A 14,474-nucleotide genomic window follows, 5' to 3' on the forward strand; every position below is an offset into this window, starting at 1 on the left:
TTTGAGGGGAATTCTTGGAATTTCATCCCATATGTGAGAGTTAAGAGCATGCCAGCCAGATGGAGGGGCACATGCAACGTGTGAATCACCAAATAGCAGGGTACTCTGGGGAACAAAGTTAAGTATTGCTTTAGCTGATGATGTCAGAGATATAAGGCAGCCCTTGAAGAACCCTAGATATCTCGCCAAGTATTTAGATTTGGAGCTATAATCAATGGGAGGTCATTAAGTAGCTGTTAATGAGGGTGAAGGGTGATGAACTGACTTCTTAAACTCTCAGAGTCATGGAAGACATGATCTGGATGAGAACAAGAGAAGGAAGACAGGAAGATCGTTGTAGGAAAACGCAATGATAATCTGAAGAAGAAAAAATGCAAGGCAGGATCTAGGTATTCTCTGTGGAAACAGAGAAGACAAAAACCACTGAGAGATATTTAAGAGGCACATTTTACAAGAACTTACACCAGCTATATGTGGACATTGTTAAAAAGTGGGAAAGCCAGGATTATCCTTGGGCTTCAAGTTTGAGATGTCAGGTAATTAACGGTACCATTAGTGGTGTGCCTTTAACTGAGGTATACATATGAGAGAAGATGAGGTTTCAGAAGAAATATAGCTCCTTTTTTGTTTTTTGTTTCTTTGTTTGTTTGAGAGATGGAGTCTTGCTCTGTCGCCCAGGCTGGAGCACAGTGATGCGATCTCAGCTCACTGCAACCTCCACCTCCTGGGTTCAAGCAATTCTCCTGCCTCAGCTTCCCAAGTAGCTGGAATTAAAGGCACCTGCCACAACTACAAATACAAATGATTTTTGTAGTTTTTAGTAGAGACGGGGTTACACTATATGTTGGCCAGGCTAGTCTCGAACTCCTGACCTCAGGTGATCCGCACGCCTCGGCCTCTGAAAGTACTGGGATTACAGGCACAAGCCACCGCACCTGGCCTATAGCTCCTTTTGCACTTGGTATTTAGGTATCTATAGGACATTCAGGCAGGAGGATATATGAATCTGATATTGAAAAGAGAAGGCTAGGCTGGAGATACAGATTTGATTGACAGTCATTAACATACAAGCGGTAGTTACCAAAGAACAGAAAAAGTAAATCACTCAGAGAGAAAATGGGAAAAAGAAAGTGTATCTCAGTTTTATACAGCATCATTTTTTTCTGTATTTTAATATTCATGTCACAAACTTTCTCAAATACTGTATTTAGAAACATTCTACTTGTCCTTCAACACAAACTAAAGCTGAGCATTAAACACTAAACAAGAAAGACATGTTTTCATATATGGTTTCCTCTCCCAGATTTTTTTAAAAAAGGACAAAAAGGTAAATTATTTGAAATGACATAGTTCACTCAGAAAACCATGAAATTTACACTTTTAGTTTTCTTAATATCTGTTTTCACGAAAACTGCAGAGTAAAAAACCCATAGCTTTAGTAATTTATAATTACTAAGAGACTTAATATAGTGAACTCATAGCTAACACTCTGAAGTCAAAAGCAAGGGTAGTGATAATTTAGAAGAAGTGACTTAAAATTCATATACATCTAAACTACTTTTTAGACTGTCAAATATAAGTTAAAGAATGAGAAAGGCAGAGGGTGCAGGGGGAAGTATCTTATTCTAGTTTACAAATTATACAGCCTCTCACTCCTGGCTAGGAAAGAACGTCTGGTTTCTGAATACATAATATGCCGTATTTTGTTCCTTGGAGCTTATCTGTACTTTAACAGCGTAAATTTCCTATCTTCCATTCAGAACAAATGTAAAAACGTCTTCTGAATAGGACCTTTGGTAAGTAGTTAAATGCACAAATCGGTATTGAGTCTCAGACCAGACGTCTTTTTCGGCTCTATTTTAAAATAGTAGAGATGTTGACTTCAGCGTATAAACATATATTAACGTGTCAGTTTTATACTGATGACTTCAAAAAGCTGGACATAACAATGAACATTTACACGTATGCAATAAAGTGACTGTTTAGTAATGAAAAATACTTCTATTTATATTATGTTACAACAGTCCTAAATAATGTTTGAAAATTTAAAGAACGAATATGCGATGATTTGTTTCCTAAAGGAGATGATCTCTTGATCTAAATTTAGAATAACAAATTTGCATTTTAAATAATGAGACTAGATGGACACAGTAGCACACCTGTAGTCCCAGCTACTCAGGAGTTTGAGGAGAGAGGATAGCATGAGCCCAGTTTTTCCTTTGTTTTTATTGAGACAGAGTCTTACTCTGTCACCCAGTGTGGAGTGCAGTGGTGCGAACACAGCTCATTGCAGCCTCGACCTCCTGAGCTCAAGTGATCCTCCCAGCTCAGCCTCCCATGTAGTTGGGACCACAGGTGTGCACCACCAAACCTAGCTAACTTTTAATTTTTTTTTGGAGAGATAGGGTGTCTCTCTGTTGTGCAGGATGGTCTCAAATGCCTGGCCTCAAGCAATCCTCCTGCCTTGGCTCTCCAAAGTGCTGGGATTATGGGTGTGAGCCACTATTCATGCCCAGCCAAACCCAAGAGTTTGAGACCAGCCTAGGCAACAGAGACCACATGTCAAAAAAAAAAAAAGGGGGGGTTGTGGGGGGAATAATGATGAGATTAGATACCCAGCAAAGTAATTACCTCTTATCATAAACAATCAAGGTAAACTGTAACATCATCTCATATTTCAAAAGAAAATGAAAATCTTCCAAAGTTTAACGAGTTACTTTGAGAATGTGAGGCAGTGCAGAGTAGGGCTTAAGACCACATGTCAGCTTTGGAATCAGGTAGGACTCATTTTAATCCCAGATCTATTTCTTGGTACATATGTGACCCTGTAAAAGTTATCTCTCTAAGCTTGTTTCCTCAGCTACATATCTGGAAATATACTAGTATCTACTTCAAAGTAATTTCATAAGGCTCATGTGTAAAGTGTTTGATAAAGTTGTCAAGTGATATTACTTTTAACTTCTCCTACCCTTCTCTATTTTTTCTTCTTTCCAAGGCACCTCTCATCTTCTAATATACTGTATATCTATTTACTTCTTCTTGCTATGGTTGTCTGCCTCCCTGCATGAAAATGTAAGCTCCACAAGGACAAGTATGATTGCCTATTGTATTCAATGGCATATCGTAAACAGTGTCTGGCACTAAAGTGCTCAAAAATATTTACTGATTGAACGAGTAGATGACTACTAAGAGGATTACTACACACTATTAATGATCCTATATAACAGTACTTTTCATCATTACTAGATATTTTCATTTTCATTCATGTTATATAGACTCTTCTGAATGAAAGGCCAAATAACATGTTTTGGGACACTGGGTATCAATCATGTAAGTTCTTTAGGAAATAATGATATTAATTTATTTGATTGTAAAAGGAGAACGTAAGCTAGTCTCTAAGATTATACCTACAAAAAAAATTTGATTCTACAATCCAAGAAAAACAAAAGCACATTTATAGAAAACTATACACCAATTTACCATAAGACAGGATATCTTCTCAGAAACTTAAAACTTTAAATCAGTAAAACATAGAGCTGTAAAGAATTAGATTTAAAATATATGTCTGCAGAACGTAACTGAAGGCAGAGGGAGGAGGGATACAGACACATGTAGGTTCTATCAGCACTAAATACACAGGAATAGCAAAATACATTATTTTCTGCATCTATTAATGAGTAATAGGAAGATATATATTTGCCCTTGAATTAGTAATCAAAATGTACCTAATTATAATTTAACAAAAAATGCATCAAAAAGTAAAATAAGTACAGTCAACCCACCCATTGGGTTCCATATATCATTGTTGCTTTTGTAGTTGAATCTGTCAACTGTGCTGCTGATCTAGTATCAAGGTGGTTTTTTTTGTTGACAATGTCAGTAACTCTTGACCCTTTATCATTGTTTTTGGTCAGTTTGTGTCCTTGCTGTATTGAACAAGAGGTAAGACACCAAACTATGACCCTCAGAAGAATATAGGGACCTTCTTAAAGGAATACACGCAGGTTTGTGAATGAAACCCTTCCAAAATTCTGTTCAGCCTGCAATTAAGGTGAGGTTGTTTTTAGATGCAGTATTTAGAGGGTGTATCACTTCACCCTCAATCAGAATGCTATACTGTACCATGATAAAAGACACATAAAGCAAAATTAACTAAGTCACATGAAGGTCTCCCTTAAGAAAAGTAGATTATGATTAATCCAAAATTTCTTCTATGTGTGTCAGCTTTAGTGAGACTTATTCCGTTAGTATAATTATGACCTATTAATAACATAGTATAAATAGGAAAGTGTTATTTATAAATGTCAGTTATATATCTACATAGCAATTAAGTGATAATACTGGAAATAAAAGTATACATATAAAAGCAAACACACAGGTATACAGTACTATTCTTGTGACTCAAATTATAATCTAGAAACAACATTATTGTTTTGTTTTAAATTCCATTAAGCAGTTAAAATAGATCCTAAATATACAGAGTATTATAAATCCTAAAGCAATGTCATTGAAAAGTTCATTTCCCATGCATATTGTACAATATGAAAATGTGACATAGGTTTTAATATTTTTCTACATAAAATATTAACCCATCAAGATGGCTCATATGTCTATGATATATAATTTAAAATATTTGGTTAAAGGAAAGAATTTGATGAACCTCAAGACAGAATGCTAAGTAAAACTGAGTATGTGTGTTGACCAAGGCACACTGGCATTACTTTGTAGAGCTGATCAATAGATATTAGCTTTAAAAAGAGAGATAGAGAAAGAAGCTGCAGCATATTTTTTAAATGACAGAGTGAAGATTTAAACTGTATCAATCAAGACCCAAGTTTTTTCCTCCTAGTCTTTCTAGCTGTTCTCTTCCAGTTAAGATTCTTCATTTTAAATAAATTTAATTAGTTCCCATTGATCATAGCCAACACTTGTACAGCTTAATCCATGCTTCTTTATTTTGATAAGGCAAATGCTAACAAAGGCTACTAGGCTCAGATTCAACTGTCATAAGACAGCATTGATACCTAGCCCATTTGTACCTAAAATAAAAATTTCAAAAAGTATTCTGCCTTTAGTGAAAGCATTATATTATACCTCATATTTTAATTGTTATCTTGCTCAGACTGTTTCTAGAAATTAAGATCCAGATTACTACAATAATAAAAGTAATTCAACTATACACTTCAGCCTAACTATAGCTTTCAAATAAGACTTCCCTGAAAAGGCAGGCAAATACCTGTCATGATATAATTTCTACTTATTTTATGAAGAAATATTAGAACAATTCCTCTAAAATAACTGGAAAAATCATCTGAATGGCTGCACTGGCCAGCTTTCCCTTTTGTAGTACTGGCTCTCTACAACACTGGTTACCCCAAAACAAGATTATTGTGCTTGAATCAGATTTCTCTCAATGCATCTACCATATTTTTCATAATGCAATTTACATAGGATTCTAGTCAATAAAATACGGTTTTCTTCCAAACCCTCACAAAAATCTATACCACAGCTTAATCAAGTCACACAATTTAAAGGTAACCTGAACGATCTACAGGCTGCAACATGCTAGTTGCTTTGACAACATGGTAAGGAAGCCGTTTTTTAGTTATTTAAGTTCTTCAGATATTGAACATTCTTGCCTCTAGTACCCACGACATGAAATGAATAAATCGACTGATAAAAGCCATTTGTCACATATGTTGAACCAAACTTACAGATAAAAATATAGTGTATGTAGCATTAATTGACTCTTCAAATTAGATTTGCATTCTTAGTTTCTTGATTTTGCTAATAAAATTTAAAAATCATATACTATAACGATATCTCATGACTTTGGTAGTGCATAATTCAAAATTTCAAAGTACTGATTTAATAATGCTTACTTGACTGCTCAAAAATTCAGCTTTTATTCTAGAATGCAAATTGAGTTATTCTACTATTGCAAAGGCAAATTTGTTTTTGCTAGGACTTAACTACTTTTTATAGATCAGAAGGTCTTTAAACTTTACAGGGAAGTAAAATATAACAAAAAACATACATATAACAGTATGAAAAGCAGTCAAAACTGAACAAAACATGGACTGGCTTAAAAATCTGCAAATAGGCCCGGTGCGGTGGCTCATGCCTGTAATCCCAGCACTTTGGGAGGCCGAGGCAGGTGGATCACAAGGTCAGGAATTTGAGACCAGCCTGGCCAATACGGTGAAACTCTGTTTCTACTAAAAATACAAAAATTAGCTGGGCATGGTGGTGCACACCTGTAGTACCAGCTGCTTGGGAGGCTGAGGCAGGAGAATCACTTGAACCTGGGAGTGGAGGTTGCAGTGAGCCCACATCGCTCCACTGTACTCCAACCTGAGCGACAGAGTGAGACTCTGTCTCAAAAAAAAAAAAAAAAAAATCTGCAAATAAAATAGATTTTCTTTAGCAGCTACTGAAGCAAACTCCATAATTGTAAAGTACTAAATGACTATCAGAAAAATTAGAAGTCCCTGAAATTGTTTATATTTAAGTTGGATAATATTTTTCATCAATGAACTTACACATTAAAAAGAATTTAAAAGTAAGTAACAGCCATCATCATCATCATCTCATTTTTATTGAAAATCAGATGTTCCCCAACTTTGGCAATATTAGGCAGCAGTGGCACAAGGCTATAGGTATTTAAATATACACTTTGTAAATTTTCAAGGGAGATCTTAGGCTTTCTTCTTCCCAGTGTAACAGTAGTAACCTGCCTATCACAGAGGGAGGGAGGGAAGGAGGGAGGGAGGGAAACTTCCCCTTTCTTTTCTCCTTTTATTTATTTATTTATTTTTATTTTTATTTTTTTTTGAGACAGAGTCTCACTCTGTTGCATAGGCTGGAGTGCAGTGACGCAATCTTGGTTCACTGCAACCTCTGCCCTCCCGGGTCAAGCGATTCTCCTGCCTCAGCCTCCCGAATAGCTGGAATTACAGGTGCCCACCACCAACCCCAGCTAATTTTTGTATTTTTACTAGAGACAGGATTTTGCCATGTTGGCCAGGCTGGTCTCAAACTCCTGACCTCAGGTCATCTGCCCACCTCGGCCTCCCAAAGTGCTGGGATTACAGGTGTGAGCCACCGTGTCCAGCTCCCCACTTTAATTTTTGTTAAAAATTTTCTGGTATTTTCTGGGCATGCTTCTTTCTAAACTATTGATTACTATTAAATTAATATTTTCTAGGCATGCTTCTTTCTAAATTATTACTATTAAATTAATTTTTACTATTAATATTTGTTGCTTCTCAACAATTATACATTTTATGATCAAATTTTAAATTTTAACCATCCACACCCAAAACAAAAGCTTACTATTCTTGATACCAATAAAAGTATTTATACTAGGTTATGTTTATCCTCTGTGCATTCAAAGAAATTGAGCTGAATGTATTTGGAGATCCAGTAATTGAAACTGGTTTAAGAGTATAAAAAGATAGGCTAAACATTTATAGTGTGTGAGTTTCCTAAAATTTGCTTTATGTTTTTCGCCTAAATTTCACTTAATGTGAAAGGTAATACAGATAAGAATGTTCAGTGGCCAAACAATTAAAAAGCAGCATTCACTTCCACAGTATAAGTATAAAGAGTAAGTCTTCCTATACAGCTTATATTGTATATATTGTGATTAAATTTTAGTATTCTTTAGTTTACCTGATAGTTGCAAAATCTTTCAAAACTTAATGAGTATATTCCTTTACACATTCCAAGGCTTTAGCAATGATCTCAGCCTCTGAATTAAAAGGTCTCCAGAAAACAAGTGCACAGCTAGCAGGTTTATTATTAGAGTTACAATCAGCAAACTTGGACCAAATAAACAGTTCCACTTCTTTTCACCTCAAGATCAAAGAGGACACTAAACAGTTTCATAAAACTAAATACACCATCAGTACAAGTCTCCATCCTTTCCATCGAAATACTTAATCCCACCACAAATAACCTAGAAAACATTTTGCAATATCAAACAAAGCTCCAATCAGATGTTAAAGATGTCTGTGCTTACCAGTGGTGATGTCATCATCAACAAGGTCATGTTCTTCCTCCTGGACTTTGGCTTCAGGCCCTGAGGCATCAGGAGCCGTGGTGATAGTCTGCATGGCTTCTGATGTGACTCCAGCTAAAACAAATGTGAATCACAAGGCTTCATTTTAAAAAATGAAAAGTAAGACAAACAGAAATTTTGAAGATTTTTAATTTACTTAATGGATATAAACACAATACATTAAAAAATATATATTCACCAAAATTAGAGACACAAATCAATGAATAAAACATTCACATGTGCTCTATTTATTTGTATGTATATATGTACATAGGTATGTACTATATTTACTTTTAACCAAGATCTGGGAAAAACAGAAATAGGATGCTGAAGTATTACATTTTTTACTTGATTCCTTTCAACGTTTTTGCTACAGTTACTTTGGCTGATTTTAACAATTATTCAACAAAGAGGAAAGTGTGGATTGTGTTAAAAGTTTACTTCTTTTTAATGTTAGTTTGTTTATAACTTGGGAGTTGGGAGGAAAGATGAGGACCGGAGAATTTGTGTCCTGGAGCTAAGCAACGGACCTGAAACGCACTGCCCAAAAAGAGTATAACATCTCCCTCTATGAAGGAATTCGATATAAGGTCACATAACTATCACAATGAAAGAACCTAACTGAAAGCAGACAGGCAAAGAAGTTCAGAGGCCAAAAGCTTCCATTCTGTAAATCGCCTGAGAATTTGCCAGCTCACACAAATGTCTTTTCCTTACATACCTATCATCTTTGATGATGCATATTTGTTGTCATCTTGCATCTGTCACATTATTTCTCAATTTCACAACAGATAGTAGCGTGTATTGATATTTTTCACATGGTTATCAAAAGGTATTTCTCAATCATGATAATATACAAATCTCCCCATTGGAAGCTACTCTAGGAATTAAACTTTCTAACCAAATCAGCTTAAAAGGATATCAATAACTGCCTACATAGAATCCATTTAAATATTTTAAAGACCAAACACTTATTTAGTTTAAGGACTTCTTTTCTTCCAAGGGGTATTAACTGAAACATTTATGTGAAATTTAGCCTTGCTACCTCCGGTTAACCAAAGGCATCAAAAGAGGAAGAATCTTAGCCACGAACCACCATAACAGATCCAGAAATGGACCTACCAGTAGGCAGCTCCAAGCTCTAAGGATTTAAACTTGCGGACTAAACACACCATTTTAGTACCACTACTTATTCAGAGTTGCTTTAAAAAATAATAATAATGCTAAATAATGATCCCTGATGAATAAAAAATAACAAAGCCACCACTTTGCAGAAGCATTTCTTTTTTCCAAAAAAAAGTTTTAACTTTCATTTTAGGTTCAGGGGTACATGTGCAGGTTTGCTATATAGGTAAATTGCATGTCACAGGGTTTAGTGTACAAATTATTTCATTACTCAGGTAATAAGCATAGTACCCAAGAGGTAGTTTTTCAATCCTTACCATCCTACCACCCTCCAGTATGCCCTGGTGTCTGTTGTTCCCTTCTTTGTGTCCATATGTACTCAATGGTTAACTTACAAAAGCATTTTTATTGTTAGATTTATATGATCAATTTTAACATAAAGGAGGGCATGTACTAGAAAAATAATATTACTTTATTAAAGATAGCTATAAGTAAAATAAATCACAAAGAGGAGATAAGGTAAACATTACATTCCTAAATAGATATTGCTCAAATACAAAACCAAAAATCATTATTTCATATTAAATCAATATATAAATCTTTGAAATATCTCAGTCTCATTTCTTGCTTAGAACTTGATAATTTTTAAAATTAGACAAACATTGAAAACATATTAAGAAATAGTTTGGACAGTAACAATCAGCATTAGTATTTTCCTTTCCTATAAAATTAAGGGATCAATTAAAATAAAGCTGGCATTTATGTAAGTAACAAGTTTATGGATCCATTTACATTTATCTCATTTAATCAGAGAGGCTAAGTAATTGCCCAACATAATACAGCTACTAAATTCAGGAACCAGAATTGCGACGTAGGTCTTTTGATTTCAAACTTCAATATCAATTTACCACCAAGTCTTTCCAGGGACTAAGTTCCTGGGGACAGGGTGGGAGGTGTCACAGAACATCACAGAATAACCTTGAGAAATCACAGAATCACACAATATTGATTATAAATACTACCAAGTACCACAAAGTTCCTGTGCTGTGCTAGTTAACTATTCAACCAAAGGAATTCAGTATTTTGGAACAGAGCTTAAGGAACAAACATGTACATCTCAAAGTAACTGAGGCTGAAAGACCAGGAAGTTGTGCTAAAACTGGTTCTTTGATAGATGCTTTCCAAAACTTAGTAAGGGTTATAAAATCCCTGGCAGAAAAAAAGAAAATACAAAGAAAAGAAAAATATAGACCAATATCTCTCATAGTCTCAAGAATTTGTAACAAAAATAAAAGCAAATAGGATATTTATTTGCTTTAGAATTATATATCAGGACCAAGTAGGGTTTATTCTTAGCATGAAAGGAGTTCAATTGGCCAAAATGGATCAATATAATCCAAAATATTAACAGGCTAAAGAAGAAAAAAAGAATTCCTGATCATATCAATCATTTGACAAAATTCAACATGCATTCATGAGTAAAAACAAAAAAACCTCTAAGAAAAATAAGAATACAGAGGAACTTGATAAAGAGCATCTACTAAAAGCCTACAACTAACATTATACTTAATGGTGAAAGTCTGAATGCTTTTGTCCTATGACCAGGAATATGGCAAAGAAAGTCACACTTACCACTCTTAACATATCATTGGAAGTTCTACCCAATGCCACAAAGCAAGAAAATACACACACATACACACAGTTTGGAAAGAATGATGTAATTGCCCTGTGTGATGGTTAATTTTAAGTGTCGACTTGATTGGATTAAGGGATACCTAGAGAGCTGGTAAAGCATTACCTATGGGGAGGTGTGTGAGGGTGTTTCCTGAGGAGACTGGTGTGTGAGTCAGTGTACTAAGCAGGAAAAATCAGCTCTCAATGTGGGCAGACACCATTCAATTATCGGGGGCCCTGGTTGAACAAAAGAGTAGAGAAAAAGCAAATTCTCACTCCTGGAGCTAGGACATCCTTTTTCTTCTGCCCTTGGACATCATAACTCCAGGTTCTCTAGGCTTTGGACTCCAGGACTTATACCCAGCAACCCTCTGGGTTCTCAGGGCTTTGGCCATGGACTGAGAATTACACCCTCGGCTTCCCTGTTTCTGAGGATTTTAGACTTAAACTGAGCCCCACCACCAGCTTCCCTGGGTCTCCCACTTACAGATGGCCTATCCTGGGACATTCCAGCCTTTGTAATTGCATGAGCCAATTGCAAGAGCCAATTCCCCTAATAAGTCAGTCTCTCTCTCTCTCTCTCTGTCTCTCTCCACCTATTCTTTTGGTTCTGTTTCTCTAGAGAATTCTGACTAATATACCCCACTCAAAGATAAAATGATTGTCTACAGGGAAATACAGAGGAATTATCGAAACTAATAAGTGAGTTCAGCAAGGCTGCAAAATATAAGAAAAAAAACATTGAAAACATCGATTCTATTTCTACATGTTAGTAATGAACAATGGACACCTAATTTTTTTTAAAGCCAGAATACTATTAACAGTAATTATAAAAACTAAAATACTTAGATGTAAATCTGAAAAACCACAAACAGGTCTTCTATGCTGACAACTACAAAACACTGATGAAAGAAATCAAAGGAGATCTAAACAAATGAAACAGAGAAATACACTGTGTTCATGGGATTGGAAGATTCAAAATAGGAAAGATGCCAATTCCCCACAAAATGACTGATACACAGATTTAATGCAATTTCTAACAAAATCCCAGTAAGATCCTTTTGTAGATATCAACAAAAGCATTCTAAAATTATATGAAAGACAAAGGAATTAGAATAAAACAATTCTGAAAATGAATAAAGTAGAAAAAAGTCATTTTACCCAATTTTAAGACTTATATAAAGTTATTAAAACCATGTGACTTTGGCAGAGTAATAAACATTAGGTTAATATAACAGAATAGAGAACCAAGAAGCAGACACACACTAATCTGCCAAAATGATTTTCAACAGAGGTGGCGGAAGGATAATCTCTTCAAAACAGGGCTAGAACAACTGAACATCCATAAGCAAAAAAAATGAACCTTGACCTAAGGCTCATACTTTATATAAATAGTAACTCAAAGTGGATCATGGGCTGAAATCTAATAAATAAAAGTGTAAAATTTTTCAAAAAAAAAAAACTCAGGAGAATAGCTCTGAAATCTAAGTTTTGGTTGACACCAAAAAAGCACAATCCATAAAAGAAAAAATTGGCAAAGTGGGCTCCATTAAAATTTTTAGACTTTTGTTCTACAAAGGCCCTATTAAGAAGAAAAGACAATCTCCAAGCTGAGAAAAAAGATTCACAAATCACATGTCCAACAAGCAATTAGTACCTGGACTGTTTAAGGAACTCTCAAAACTCAAGAGTAACCAATCTGGCATTTCCTCAGAAGGTGAAACATAGAGTTACCATATGACCCCGCAATTTTACTACCAGCAAATGAAAATATATGTCCCCACAAAAGCATCTACACGAACATTCACAGCAGCATTATTCATAAAAGCTAAGAAGTGGAAAGTATCCAAATGTTCATCAACTGATAAATAAATGATAAATTCATACAATAGAATATTATATGGCAATACAAAGAAATGAAGTTCTAATACATGCTGTGGCATGAATAAATATTAACAATTTTAACTAAATAAAAGAAGTCGCAAAACATTACATGCCATATGATTGCATTTACATGAAATGTCTAGAAGAAGCAAATCTATGGAGACAGAAAGTAAATGTGCAGATTGGCCTAGGGCTCAGGGGGGTGGAGGGAACAGGGAGTAATGCTAATGGGGGCTGCGGTTTCACTTTGGGTTATTTGAAAATGTTCTGAAGCTGATTGTGGTGATGCTTGTACAACTCTAAATCAGCTAAAAAACCACTGAATTGTACACTTTTAAAGGTGAATTTAGTATTAAGTGAATTACATGTCAATAAAGCTGATTTTTTAAAAGTTTGGTTTTCTAACATTCCAGATCAACGAAGGTATCCATGCCACCTCAATGTACTCTCTTGATACTTTTTTCTGCCATATAGCTAAAGAAAAAAGGGAGGAAAAGAGTCACATAGAACATTTATGCAATCAGAAAGCAAAATTCACCATGAATATTTTGTTTCAGAAAGGCATAATTTTCTACTTAAATTTTTTAAAAATTAAACTATATTCTTTATGCTGACCATATTTGTAACCATATTAATCCTCACAGTCAAATTTTCTGTATTATTTTGTTTGCAATCAATAAAAAGTGACTGATTTGTTTACTTCAAAATTATCTATATATTTCATTTTTTAAAGATCAGCAAAATATCCTTGACTCCCATAATAGAGGGCACTGTGATAGCAACACACTACTTACAATTTCTAACGTTTCTGGGAGACAGTAAAGGGGTAGGAGAAACTGAGAACGGACAGCCCAAATTACCACACTCAACTCTCAAATCCAAATGGCACAGCTCATTTAAAACTAATTTTAACCGTTTGCTTGAAGGAAAATCTGATAGGTGCTTTTAACTTTTGAAGTTTTCAGCCATATAGTTATGGTAGAAGATTATTAAAAACCATTATTTAATACTTCTAAGCAAGGTAGTCATTATCTGCAAAGAAGGAATAATATTTTTTAAAATTCCTAGCCATAAACCTGGCTATTTCTACTTTCTACCTTATTTAGTTCTATCAGGACCTTATGTTAATGGGTCAAGACAACAGTACTTTCTGTAAAACGCAAAATAAAAATCAAATCAGTGGTTGCCAGGGGTTAGGAGTGTGACAAAAGAATTGACTGTAAAGAGGTAAAGCAAAATTTTTAGCATAGTGAAAATAATCTACACCATGACTATTTACATGTGTTTAAAACTCATAGAACAATATTTTTAAAAGCGTGCATTTTACTATATATATACTTTCAAAAACTTAGCTTGTTAAGAAAAGATACAATAGAAGGTACTACATCACTGTCACCAAAGAGAATTGAAGATTATGCTAGAATACAATGCTATTTTCAACAAAACACAGATAGAAAAAATGGTTTTAGTTCTTCCTTCTACAAAAAGCTTAGCCTTTGTCTACACAAAGAAAACGAAATATCCCTGCAAAAAAATAAGAGTCCACTAGGAAAATATATTTATGGAAATTTCAGGGTTTTTTTGTATATCAAAATCATAAATATTGTCAATTAATTATATAGTGATATTTGATATGTTCTTTTGTACTTGACCTAAGTGAGCTTATTTGTCAAATTACACCATACAAGCTAAGGTTTACTTACTTTCCGAGTATTTCCAAAATATTTGA

The 14,474-nt window shown here is 34.6% G+C and overlaps 1 protein-coding gene across 2 annotated transcripts in view; it reads right to left on the reverse strand.

The window, feature by feature from the left end:
* WDR7 (WD repeat domain 7) overlaps window positions 1–14,474 on the reverse strand; it is a 388,194-nt gene that overhangs the window by 212,198 nt on the left and 161,522 nt on the right. For both annotated transcript variants that reach the window (XM_001084877.5, XM_001084992.5), the window contains one exon: window positions 8,024–8,137. In XM_001084877.5, coding sequence (XP_001084877.2) covers window positions 8,024–8,137 — 114 coding nt within the window. The remainder of the gene's footprint in view (window positions 1–8,023; window positions 8,138–14,474) is intronic.

The sequence above is a fragment of the Macaca mulatta genome, chromosome 18 (assembly GCF_049350105.2).
Source record: "Macaca mulatta isolate MMU2019108-1 chromosome 18, T2T-MMU8v2.0, whole genome shotgun sequence".
NCBI classification, from domain to species: Eukaryota; Metazoa; Chordata; class Mammalia; order Primates; family Cercopithecidae; genus Macaca; species Macaca mulatta.